This window comes from Notolepis coatsorum (assembly GCF_963971535.1).
Source record: "Notolepis coatsorum genome assembly, chromosome: 2".
Lineage (NCBI taxonomy): Eukaryota > Metazoa > Chordata > Actinopteri > Aulopiformes > Paralepididae > Notolepis > Notolepis coatsorum.
The window spans coordinates 188,948,741-188,961,502 of NC_140166.1; the positions used below are offsets into that span (position 1 = coordinate 188,948,741).

The 12,762-nt window shown below is 43.6% G+C and overlaps 1 protein-coding gene across 1 annotated transcript in view; it reads left to right on the forward strand.

The window, feature by feature from the left end:
• atp8b3 (ATPase phospholipid transporting 8B3) overlaps positions 1-135 on the forward strand; it is a gene marked incomplete at both ends in the record, with an annotated part of 61,496 nt that extends 61,361 nt beyond the window's left edge. Inside the window, one exon of the mRNA XM_084308429.1 lies at positions 55-135. Within this exon, the coding sequence (XP_084164555.1) occupies positions 55-135 (81 nt within the window). The remainder of the gene's footprint in view (positions 1-54) is intronic.
• Between the last annotated feature and the right edge of the window lie 12,627 nt (positions 136-12,762).

Here is a 12,762-nt window from a genome sequence, read left to right on the forward strand (position 1 = left end):
ACTCAGGCAACATGTTATATGTGTTTGCTAAATCCCTGCCTTTTTATTTTCCAGCGTTTTCCAGCATTCAGTTTAACCACCATCCCCCCTCCTCCCATCTCTCACCAGTGCTGGTTGGATGAGGAACAACAATAGGATAATGGTTCGCTATTGATCCGCCTTCAATGAGCTGTGAGGGCCTGAACGTGTTGTGCCGTGGCTTCTCTTCAGCACCAAGTGGCTCTTCCCTCCATTCCCTCCGCTCTGCTCCTCTTTATGCTGGCTACAGGTCTCTGCTGTCAACAGCAGGGGGCACTGTTGCTCCTTCAGCACTGACTGACTGGGGAGGGAGAGCTGCTGCTGCTGCTGGTGTGAGGCTTTTGTGTCCCCATCTCCTTTGGGTTCCATGTGCTCTTCTTACATTCAGCTTTCCCTATGCAGCTGTTATGCAGTTGGCTGGATGCCCAAGCGTGTTGTTGTCGCTTGGTTCTTGGTTATTGATCAGAGGGAGAGCTCCCAGCAGAACAAAGAGCATGTCCAGACATATCACCCCGCCTCTCCTGTCGGTCAGAGAGAACACAGACTCACAGCTCAGGCACTGGGAGCAACGACGACAACAGTCTCCCTGCAGGCCTCCAACATCTGTGCAAAAAATATAAGACCTGGGCTGGGTAGACCTGAGTACCTTTACTGCTGAGCGTCTTGGGTTTCACCTTCAGGAGGGGTCAAGGCCCCCGCTCTCTCTCTCTCTGTCTGCATCGATTCATTTTTCAATTCATTAAGTTTGCCGTATGATCAGCCTGAGCCGCTCTCTGAAACGGCCAGCCATCGGGGAATACCTTTAGCCGAGGAGTGAAGGAGAGTACAGGAGGAGGGAGAGGAGAAGGAGGGGGAGTGGAGAGCCTTATTGTTTTGTTTTGTCTTCCCTACGCTGTGTTGTTTCTTTATGATGGCCTTCTGGTGTGCAGGATGTGGGGTTTGATAATAGGGCTGTGTGCTGTTCCATCAAATTTATTGCCGTTCTTTTGCCCTTGATGTTTCCATGTGCCGGTGCAGGCGCGGAGAGGAGAGTGGAGAGAGGACCAGAATCAGTGGCTACTGGTGTGGTGGTGAAGGAGGTCGGCAGACTGCCTGGTGTTGATAATGTCCAACAGAAACATCAGATCTATAGGGGTGTGGCTTTAATAGTAGAGCCTTTCATCTGTTCTGTCATCAAACTGATTTAGAAAATACAAATAAAAAACATGATTGATGATTGTCCTTGTGTGTGTGTGAGATGAGGAGTGGACCTGACTTCACATTTCACCTTTAGGTTTCGCTTGCTTCAGAACAGTCGCCCGTCGATGGGAAACGTTGAGCTTGTGGTTGTGTGGCTGCTGACCAGGGGGTGATTGCATGGCACAAAATGGAGTTGGAGCAGAGAGGAACACATTCAGATGGTCTGGGCCAGGAAGGGCACTGTTGTAGACAGGTATCGCAAACAAATTCTCCCTGCCTGTTCCCACCCGGGTGCCCCAGGCCCCGACACAGTCCTCTCCTCCTCTCAGGCCTTGGAGAAGGTAGAGGCGGACGTGCCCGGCTGCCCGGGGCTGCTGCCGTGCTCGTCGTGCCAGCGGTCCACGCAGCGGCGGCGCGCGTTCATGAAGAAGTTGCTGACGGTGTTCAACTCCAGGCCCAGCTGCTGGGAGATGGTGATCTGCATCTCTTTGGACGGCCTCTTGTTCTCCTTGAAGATGGCGATGAGCGTGCGGCGCTGCAGGTCGGTGAAGACCAGGCGCTGCTTCTTGGGGGCCATGTTGCGGTCCTTGTGTTGCTCCTGCTCCTTACGTTTGCAGGCTTGAAGGGGTTGGTGAGGGTGGGAGGGATGGTGGGGGTGGGAGGGATGGGTATAGGGGTGGGAGGCAAAGAGGGGAAAGAAAAAACACAGCAAGGTAAGTATACAAATGTCAAATCTTTTCTTCTCTAGATACCGAAGCTATATGCATGGGGCATAAGACGGTAAAGTAACTAAATGTGTTATTAGCTAGTACTTAAACACATAAAAAGTGGTTTGTACACCGGGAGAGATTCTACGGCTCTGTCTATATTGCCATGTATTAAAGTTGATTTAAAGCGAATCCATGCCTCCTGCCCAGTGGGAATATTCCTTCCATCCTGCAGAGTGCAGACAGGGAGCCAGCCTGCGGTGTGAGAGAGAGAGAGAGAGAGAGAGAGAGAGAGAGAGAGAGAGAGAGAGAGAGAGAGAGAGAGAGAGAGAGAGAGAGAGAGAGAGAGAGAGAGAGAGAGAGAGAGAGAGAGAGAGAGAGAGAGAGAGGGGAGAGATAGAGAGAGATGCAGTGGGGGTGGAGGGAGGGGGAGACTGGCTGCTGCCTGCTAGCTGGAGACACTGCTGTTTGATTCAATATTAATGCAGTTTGAGTCGCAATGGGGGACTGAGTGACTGTTGCACAAAAGTGAGCGTTGTGTGTGTGTGTGTGTGTGTGTGTGTGTGTGTGTGTGTGTGTGTGTGTGTGTGTGTGTGTGTGTGTGTGTGTGTGTGTGTGTGTGTGTGTGTGTGCAAGCAAGACAGAGAAAGAAAGACAGATACAGAGTGAAAATTGGGAGACAGACAGAGAATGTGTGGGAGAACAAGAGGGAGAGAAAAAGAGAAGGGGGAGTGTCTGTGTGCGTGTGTGTGTGTGTAGGTGTGTGTGTGTGTGTGTGTGTGTGTGTGTGTGTGTGTGTGTGTGTGTGTGTGTGTGTGTGTGTGTGTGTGTGTGTGTGTGTGTCTGTATGAATGTATGTATGTATGTACTGTATGTGCGTATGTAATACATACTATCTATGTATATCTCTGTGTGGGGGTGTGTTAGTAGAGAGATACCAGATATAATAATATAGTCTTAAAGCAACCTTTCCATTAGATAAATGAATTAAATTATTATTTGTGTCATTTGAACGATTTGTTGATTGTTTCAAGGACGCATTTATTGTTTGACTTTTATTTATTAGTGGTACTGTTATTATCATGTTATTAAATGTGTATATGCTTTGGCAATAAGTACATTGATATTCCATTCCAATAAAGCCTAGAGAGAGAGAGATAGACCAAGAGTGAGCATGTGTACACGTGTGTGTATGTGTGTGTATAAGAACCAGAGCGAGGGGTTTAGGACTCCAGGAAAGGAGGGGCCGCACCGGTGGAGAGGAGAGGGAGATATTGACCCACACTGCTGTAGGAATTGGGGGGTTTCTCCATGGGGACTGAGGTCAGAACCCCCCCCAGCAGGAGTACAGTCTGCTACTTCAAACGGAGCCCACTGGAGCCCACTCTATTGAGCTCCGAGAGGGTATTTATAACCCACTCCCCTCTCAACACAAACAGTGAAGAGGTGCACCGACCGCTATGAGCCCTTACAACGTAGGCAGAGCAATTTTCAAAAGAAAACACTGTAGCGTGTACTCTCAAGATGAAGGGTGGGGGGGGGGGGGGGGTTGCTGTGGGGTTGTAGCTGACGAACAGAGAAATTAATAGTTAATGGAATGTTGTATAGTGTAAGTTGTGGTATTTGTGTAGGAGCAGGGTGGAGAGGTGTAGCAGTGGACAGGTGTAGATGAAAGTGAGAGCGATGGTAGAGTTGTCTGCCATGCTGCCGCCAATAGTACCATACCATCCATAGCTGTTTTCACTGCTCTGTGACAATTCTTCATTCTCATGCTATATGTGGACCAGACAGTGACTTTGTTTCTGTGTATTATTAATGCGTGTGTTCTCGCTGTGTGTGTGTCCGTCCTGTGGATGGTTCTTCCGTTTCATGCATTTGTGCAAGTGTACAGTACTGCTGTGCATGCGTGTGTCTGCATGCGTGCGTGTGTCTGTGCGAGCGTGCGTGCGTGCGTGCATATGTGTGTGTGTGTGTGTGTGTGTGTGTGTGTGTGTGTGTGTGTGTGTGTGTGTGTGTGTGTGTGTGTGTGTGTGTGTGTGTGTGATTATGCTGAAGTGGCGGGAGCCAAGCAGTGGCGCTGTGTGTCTAATTACAGTGGAACAGAGGCCATTGATCAGCCATTGCAGTCCAATCTGTTTACTACTGATGTCTAACCTGCACACGGGCCCATCCATCATATTCATATTTCACATCAACACACACACACACACATAGTGCAAAAATGCATGAAATAGAAGCAGATGCCTCAGGACAAACAGACAGGACAGGCAGGTGCCTGGGGCTTCTATAGCCAAGGATGCCCCTTGGGCTGTATAAATGCAATGCACCTCCCCCAAAAGAACTCATGAAATGTATATGTTACCTGAGTGAATTATTGATCTGGATGTGGGACAGAACCCTATTTACTGTTTTATTGTCTTTTTTCTTCTTCTTTGATCTGTTCTTCTTTTTGACTGTATTATAAATGTGTGTTTGTTCTTATTTGGCCCATATTTTGTTAGTCAATTATTATATTTTTTATGATTTTCTTTTCCGTCCATGCTAAATGAGGTGTGTTCGGAGAAATGCATTCTTTAAGACTTTGATTTGTGGAAGGAAAATATGATATATATTCGGAAACCACTGTTAATTGTTTACATTCCAAACAAACATTCAGTATACAGTCACAAAACACAACAGCAAATGCAATTGGACACCTATGTTTAATTCTTGAATCAAGAGCTTATTCAATCAAATATGAAAACGTACTGTATACCTGTTTGTTTAGACGTGAATTACATATTGGGCTTTTAAAAGCCCTGATACTGAGCCTCTTTGGGGGGGGTTGTGGTTCATTTAACACATACCCCTCTGCTTTGATTGACATGCAGAGTTACTATGTAAACAGAAAGCACAGCATAGCCAATACAAATAGTGTCTTTCCATAATGCATTCATTTAATTTGACTGAAATATTGTTCATGCCTGTGAAATAAAAGAGAAATGCATTGTTCCATTTCAGTATTGTTTCTCTGCTTTCACTTGATTACCCTGCTGTAGTGGCTTTAACTTTTCCTAAAGTTTCTTTATGGTCATGGTAGCCTATGTTTACAAACATAGGAACAGAGGAGTTCTTAGAAACTTTTAAATTGCCGATTTATTTCCTTATATTGCAAGTATAATAACACATGAAAACTGCAGTATAGGTTTTGGTAGTGTCTTAGTGAATGAGATGGGATGATGATGGTATGACATTAAAAGTCCAACCCGGGAGGAGGGGTCCAAATTGTACGGTCCCCAAAACCCTGCATTAGCCTAAAAAATATGTCTCATTTCCTCTCAGCTCATGTGAGTCGTGCCCGAGCTGCCATACAGGCTAATCAAGGGATAGGGCTGCTGGGCTAGTTGCTTTATCGTCTGTTAGTCGGTAGGTGTCACTCTCGCTGTGGCCTGGCTGCACACAGGGCGCCATAGTGCGCTGCCTTTGCTACAGGCGCTGGATTTAGTAATCAATATCGATCGATTGGTGAGGAAGGGGGCCCTGATTACTGAACCAAGCTCGGCGTAGAAAGGAAGAAAATCGATCATTGCAGCTTTTAGAGCTACAGTAGGCACCAAGCACAGAGACGGACATAAACTCATGCACAAAGAACAACCCACGCTGGACTTGTAGGCTATAGAAATCCTATTTTGGGCTGAGTGTTTTCTTCGTTCTCATAGGTCTACACCCTGCTGCAGGACATCAGTAGGAGCCTTGCCATTTCTATAGCTCCGTTATGGTGCTATATTAAATGGAGATCACTTTGAATTTACATAAATCCAAATGGAAAGTCACAAAAATATTTGTAATTAATAAATTAAAGGCTGATTAACATGCCCGTGTTCAGCATTCTTTAGATACTTTTTTGCATAGACAACATATTTGATCATAAACCTGGCCTATACCACACATTTTCCATAATTGAAAGCAGTTACTCGATTTGTCTTCATGACTGTCCATCAGGGCAGGTATAGACGAGTCTATATGGCTTATATAAACTATTCTAATCCTAAAGCATTATTTGTCTAAAAACTGGTCACAAATGCTTGGGGACTGAAAGTATAAGATATACTTTATATTGACATAAAAACGCAAAACTATTTCCCCCCTAAAACATTAATATTCTCTGCATCACAACACACCAAACGAGGTTAAGAGAAAGGCCCTGCGTGTTCGATAGCGATCAATAGATTCGTGAATAATTCGTGTGTGAAATTCAGTTCGTCCAATTAATTATGCCTTGGGGTGGGGTGAGGTGGGGTGGGTGAGGAGGGGGCTAGAGTGAAGATTCATGAAGGGGTGGAGACACTAAACAAACTGGGATGGAAACATGATGATCTATTTCTTTACACCTCCATGGAAGGCACAGGGGGCCGGGTTTGTTTAAGTACAAACCTGCGCTGTAACCACAAACAACAGCAAACACCTCCTCCGGTCGTTTTTATTTTTCTTAAACGTTCCTGAAATTCGGCCACTGGTCCACTTAAGTGGTATACCTCCTTTCCACTAATGCTGGTTATTCACCTTCGTATTTTTGTCATATAAACCCTATTGCTTTAAAAGTTATATTATTTCAATTTCATTAAAGGTGAAACGAGCAATTCACCCGTGTTATACACTGTCATTACGAGACAGCTATCATAGGCACATTTTGGATCCTATAAAATATGATTGCACACAGAATTTGTTCTCAAAGGTTATTTTGCTTCCCAAAACTGGTCTCGGGTCAAACAGCATGAAGATCCCAATAAGCGCTGTTCTGTCTTCATACGGCTCTTTATGTGCTCACTGTAAAGTAGATATAGGGAGGGAATGGTTATGGCCCTATAACGACTTATTTAATTAATCTACCAATAAACAGGTTTACTGGTTACGGTTCAGTGTGTTCAACGCCTGCTTGTACCGCTGGCCGTGAGAAGCCTATACGGCACCGTGTTATGCTATACACCAGTTTAGCATTCAGGCCGAATTTATTGTTTATAAACATTTATTTTACTCCCGAGGAAAATAGCATTGTAGCCTGCAGGTTGTAGGCCTATACGACAATCTCTAGACTTTTAGGTCGTGTTGTTACTTTTAGGTTGTGTTGCTTTTTGTTAGTTTTTTCCCTTTCACAGATTGATAGTGCGCGTATCGACACAACTACTTAAAAGGCAGTTTGTACAGTATTTATTCCATGCAGCTGTGGGGCAGTGCCAAGCTCTCGCCAGTCCAAAACACTCCCAGCTCAATACTCCTTAATGTAATGAGAGAGAATTGGTGTTAATATACTGATAAAGTGACACAATTTGTTTGTTTGCCTTCCACGCGACCAGGCTGCAAGGCATTTCCCGCCGCTTCAATAACACTCAGTCTGAAGGGCACACCAACACCACTTAATAGATTCGCCTATACATTCCATCATAGCAGCCAACATGGTGCATTTTTATGCATTGTGCGACCCCAATGTTTTGCCATATGGGTTAGGTTGCATATTGTATGAAGAAGGAATGCAACATAATCAAAAGTATAGGTTGCAACATAGCATACTATACATTGTGTAATTTTATTTCACTGTGACCATTTGAATGTTGTTAGATGACACGTTTTATTTTATTGTTGATGTATAAAACTGATGCACAAAAGAAACGTCCTATATGTTATATGCCAACACATGTGTTATTACTCAGTGATATAAAACCTGAGAAATTACAGCTCGCCAAGAATTCAATAATCAATACAGATTGCTGTTTGTGATTATCACACTCCTTAGATAATGAAAAGCATTCTGGCATTTAAGTGCGTGATTGAGAGAATGGTGTGAACTGCATTGTTTTGTCAAGTTAATAGATGTGAAATAGTCTGATCCGTGCAATTTATTTCTTAAGAGTTGGTTCAATGTTAGAATGATACTATTATCTATGATCATAATTGATTTTACTCATAATTGCCGCAACCAGTTATGCGTGATAATGATTATATGCAACATTTTCCTCGTGTAACTCTTACAGATGCAGCTACTTTGTATAATTCAGCATGGTCTGATAGATTTGTGAAATATAACCTATTTTTCTTTTTGTTGTTGCCATAACTGCAATTCATTAATTCTTAATCAATTCATTCACTTTATTTTAAGTCTGGAGAGATCATTCAGGTTGCCCTCATTTGCAACGATGAAGAGACACATTGACAACATTAAAATAAACGAGACAAAACGAACCAATCCAATATGGTTGTGAAGTAATATCGTTGTTTTCCAACAAAGGATAGATCTCAGCCAGAGAGGACCAACCAATTGATTAGAATTTATACGTCACATGACAACTTAATTGTATGTTATTCTATCTCTATTGGGATATGCCAAACTCGAATTAATAAAAGTGAAACAGATAACTGAACTCACAGTCTTATAGTGTCTCGTGCAGTGAAAGCTGCCGCAGCAGCGTGCAGGCTGTATAGGTGTGTGCTCTCGGGTTGAAGAGGAAGAGCTGGGGGTGGTAAGGTATGAAGGAAATCAATCGCTAACCGCACCATGTAGGCCTATAGCCAACCGGCCTGTCTGGGATCGATGAGCTGAATGGGGCTGGTCTGAAATTGGGTGCGTGCGCGCGACTCTTCCCCGCAAAGGCCATGCAGGTGTGGGTGAGAGACGATGCGCTCATGGGGCTCCGCCTGCACCTCGCCTCTTATGAGCGCCTTCTGAGCCAGCTAGGGGCATATACCACCATTCTCTATGTGAGGCTATGGTGGCCTATAGAAATTTTTATCGAAATTGTCAATATTTTGTCTCTGTGCTTCAGTTGTGACTTGGCTCATTTCTAGTGAGGAAATGAGCAAAGGGCATAACAGGCATTTAGAGCTGACCATTTGGATCAGAAAATATGCTAAAGTGTGGGATCAGTGTGGATGTGGCAGATTGCTGGCGCAGCACTGCTGAACTCTTCCTTTTATGCGCTACAATCAATATCACAAATCACAATATCACCTACACCTAATTGCTAAAGTTGACGAAAACAAAAGTAAATGGTCTATAGGCTTATGTAATTCTCGCTAATCGTCTCAAAGGTCTGATGGACATAATTCTGCAGTTATGAACTGAAAAGAAAGTGCCGATGAAACTTGAACGTGTATTATTGAAGAGCCAATGGCCAATGCAATAATAACTGTGAACATACTAGACCAATAATAATAATAATAATTATAATAAAATTATTATTATTATTATTATTATTATTATTTATATTATTATTATTATTATTATTATTATTATTATATCATCAGAAATAATATAATATCATCGTCGTACATTCATATATATTTTTATATTACGACGACGATATTATATTATTAGAGAGAGTGAGAGATAATAAATAAATAAATCCATCATCTGAATCGCACCAGTTTCAAAACTGCTGAATTATTGAGTTGTTGTTTCGTTTTGATTTTACATTGCGCTCAGTGTGGATGTGTGGCGATAAAACAAAGCCATATTATTAACAAAGCACTGCAAGCTCATGTTTGGTGATGTCAAAAAGCCCTGATCCGCATATCAGCATGTAAGTTATAGTTAACATATACATGATGATGCCAACGTGTCTAATGAATGTATACACCAGGCTGAGTGGTGGCATGCAGTTGTGAAAATGAAAGACAGGAGAACACGAGAGAGAAAGAAAGAGAGAGAGAGAGAGAGAGAGAGAGAGAGAGAGAGAGGAGAGAGAGAGAGAGAGAGAGAGAGAGAGAGAGAGAGAGAGAGAGAGAGAGAGAGAGAGAGAGAGAGAGAGAGAGAGAGAGAGAGAAGAGAGAGAGAGAGAGAGAGAGAGAGAGAGAGAGAGAGAGAGAGAGGAGAGAGAGAGAGAGAGAGAGAGAGAGAGAGAGAAGAGAGAGAGAGAGAGAGAGAGAGAGAGAGAGAGAGAGAGGGAGAGAGAGAGAGAGAGAGAGAGAGAGAGAGAGAGAGAGAGAGAGAGAGAGAGAGAGAGAGAGAGAGAGAGAGAGAGAGAGAGAGAGAGAGAGAGAGAAGAGAGAGAGAGAGAGAGAGAGAGGGTGGGGTATTTTGCAGTAGCCAAAAATCATGGAAATAATAATGATGATAATGATGAACTTAATAACTGAGGGGACATTTCAGCTCAACAGTCGGTCTGCATGAGGCCAATTCAAACATCACATGATTCATGTTAGAGTAGCCCATAACCGCTCGTTATGCTTATGTTGCATGCACAACAAAAGGCATAGACTAACATTGATAATTCATCAATGATTTCACGGTCGTTTTGTTCCTTTGTTGATTTGTGTGGTTTGCCCATCCGGAGTTTCGGTTGCATCAGTGGGTGCGGTAAGTAAGTTCTGTGTGTGTGTGTGTGTGTGTGTGTGTGTGTGTGTGTGTGTGTGTGTGTGTGTGTGTGTGTGTGTGTGTGTGTGTGTGTGTGTGTGTGTGTGCGCGTGCGTGCGTGTGTGTGTGTGTGTGTGTGTGTGTGTGTGTGTGTGTGTGTGTGTGTGTGTGTGTGTGTGTGTGTGTGGTGAGCGTGCGGATTGCGGTTTTGTTGGGATCGACCCTGCAGAGTTTACAGGGGCTCCATATCAAACCATCATATGATCTCATTACAATATGTCCCATCAATGTTGTAGACAAGTTTTGCAAATAGTTTAAAAATAAATAAATAAAAGATTGTATATTCAAAAGTTTGGCCTCTGTGGTGGCTTGTATATATTTTGCGCTAAGTTATAACGCAGTATGGAAATCCTCATACTGTATCATCAAACAGATGTTTCTTGTTGTTGTCTGCCAGTTATTTCGGTGCAGCTGTCGGGCAGCATAAAGATAAGCAGCAGTTGTGGCACAAACTGGCTGAGCAGTAAGTATCACGGTCCATGTAGACGACATGGCAAGGCAATGGCCATTAAAACGCACAATTTTTTACATTCTACATTGGTGGCTTGAATTAGAATCCATCCCTTTCCCTCCTGTGCCACGTGCTCTTTTAGCAGGCGCATTAAACAAGCCATTATCGGTCCTTAATAAGCGATGTGCTGTCAGGGCGTCAGATAAGCGGCTAGTGCTACGGAGTAGAGACACTTGGCGTTTCAGCACCAACCGCCAGAGATTTATAGACTGCGCGTTTTAGACCAATGCAGGCTCGCATCGCATCATCATGGCACACTCGGGGAAACTGTGTAGGCCTCGCATGACATGTTGTCAGACCATCATCAACATATAACCCACGTGATGCATTTTTGGTCAACATTTTCTGCGCAAATGCTCCTCTTGGGCGGCTGGGCCCAATATCTGGAAACGTTAATTGCTCCGTGTTAATAGGCTATTCGCAGATAAGCAAAAAGCCACAGGTTTTGTTATAGGCTTGCATGCTGCTGTATACATAAAGGTAACCTTTGACACTGAATTGTATTCGGCAATTATTGCCTCTTGACACTTGTCACATAGGGAAAAGGTTTCTACATTTTCCCTTAATTTCCCCAACATGGAATGTTAGCATCGTTACTTACGTTCCATATAGAACCCACGGGTACAGCTATAGCTGGAAGCTATGCTTCAATCATGGCTGCATTTTAGGGAAACCCGAGGACAACTCGCTTTCCCACAATATAAGAACATTTGACGAACACAATATTAATTTAGACTAAAGGCGCAATCAGTGATACAGACACACAAAAAATTGATAGCCCGGCCACCACACACAACAAATCTGAAAGAAGAATGGAGACATGATGTTTTCATTCTAGCAGATGCTCTTGACACAAGGACCAACACCAATATTCGTTTTTAATGGGATATTATTGCTGTATTGCGCCTGAAAGGGGGTTGTTTACATTTGTAATGATAGTAAACAGTGGAGTAAAACAGGTCTATATTCCGATTTACAATGGGTTGGTTCATTTCCAAACCGTTTATTTCTCATCTATGAAACTCTTTAAAGATGTATGTGAATAAAACCTATAAGAATGGGGATGCATGAAGATATATGCACACAGGCAGCGCCTGAACAGTGATTTCATTCCACGCAAATTATTTCATTATGACTATCCTAAATGGCTCATATACTATAAGCTATACGTTTTCTGTCTTTGCCTGCAATATAGGTGACGCACACAGTGCCATTTAACCCTTTGATGCAAGCCTCGTGTATTCAGTCGAGTCTGCGAGCAATTTGATTTAAAGGTCATTCTCTCCTATCGATCCGGTTTGGCGAGGGGGCGACGGAGCAGCCTAGGAATTGATCATCTAAAATAGAATAGACGGGATTCTAGACTGTACTGAGCCGTGCAGCTCAGACCTCTCCTGCATTTATAATCGCCCCCCGTGTGAATTCGAAAAGAGTGCGTGTGTGCGTGTCTGTGTGTGCGTGCGTGCGTGCGCGCGAGAGAGAGATTTTTCCAAATATCTCTGCCCCCTCCGCCTGCAAAAGGCAAATTGAAATTGGTGATGTTCTATGAGGGAGCAGGGTGCTTCGATCACCGAGTCGCAGCCTTCTTTAAATTATGTTATTCAAACCATATAATGTTGAATCATGTTAGTGTTGACATGTTGACATTTTCAGTTTGAATATGTGACCAGCATAATGTAAAAGCCCTTTCAAATAGCATTATGCGGCTTTAAAGTGCACGGGTGTACATTTGACTCCACTTGGCCACACAGGCTGCGATATGCAACAACAAGCTATAGTGTAAAAGCATGCGTTTATTAGTCATTCTGTTATGTGTTATGAGGGGTGAGCTGTTAATGGGAGAAAGTGTGTTGCACAGTGGAGCGGAGGGAGAACGGAGGGGGTCGGCGCTAGTGGGAGTTATGGCTGCATGGCGCAGCTCCATGGAAGGAGAGGCCGGGGAATGGAAATCGATACAGATC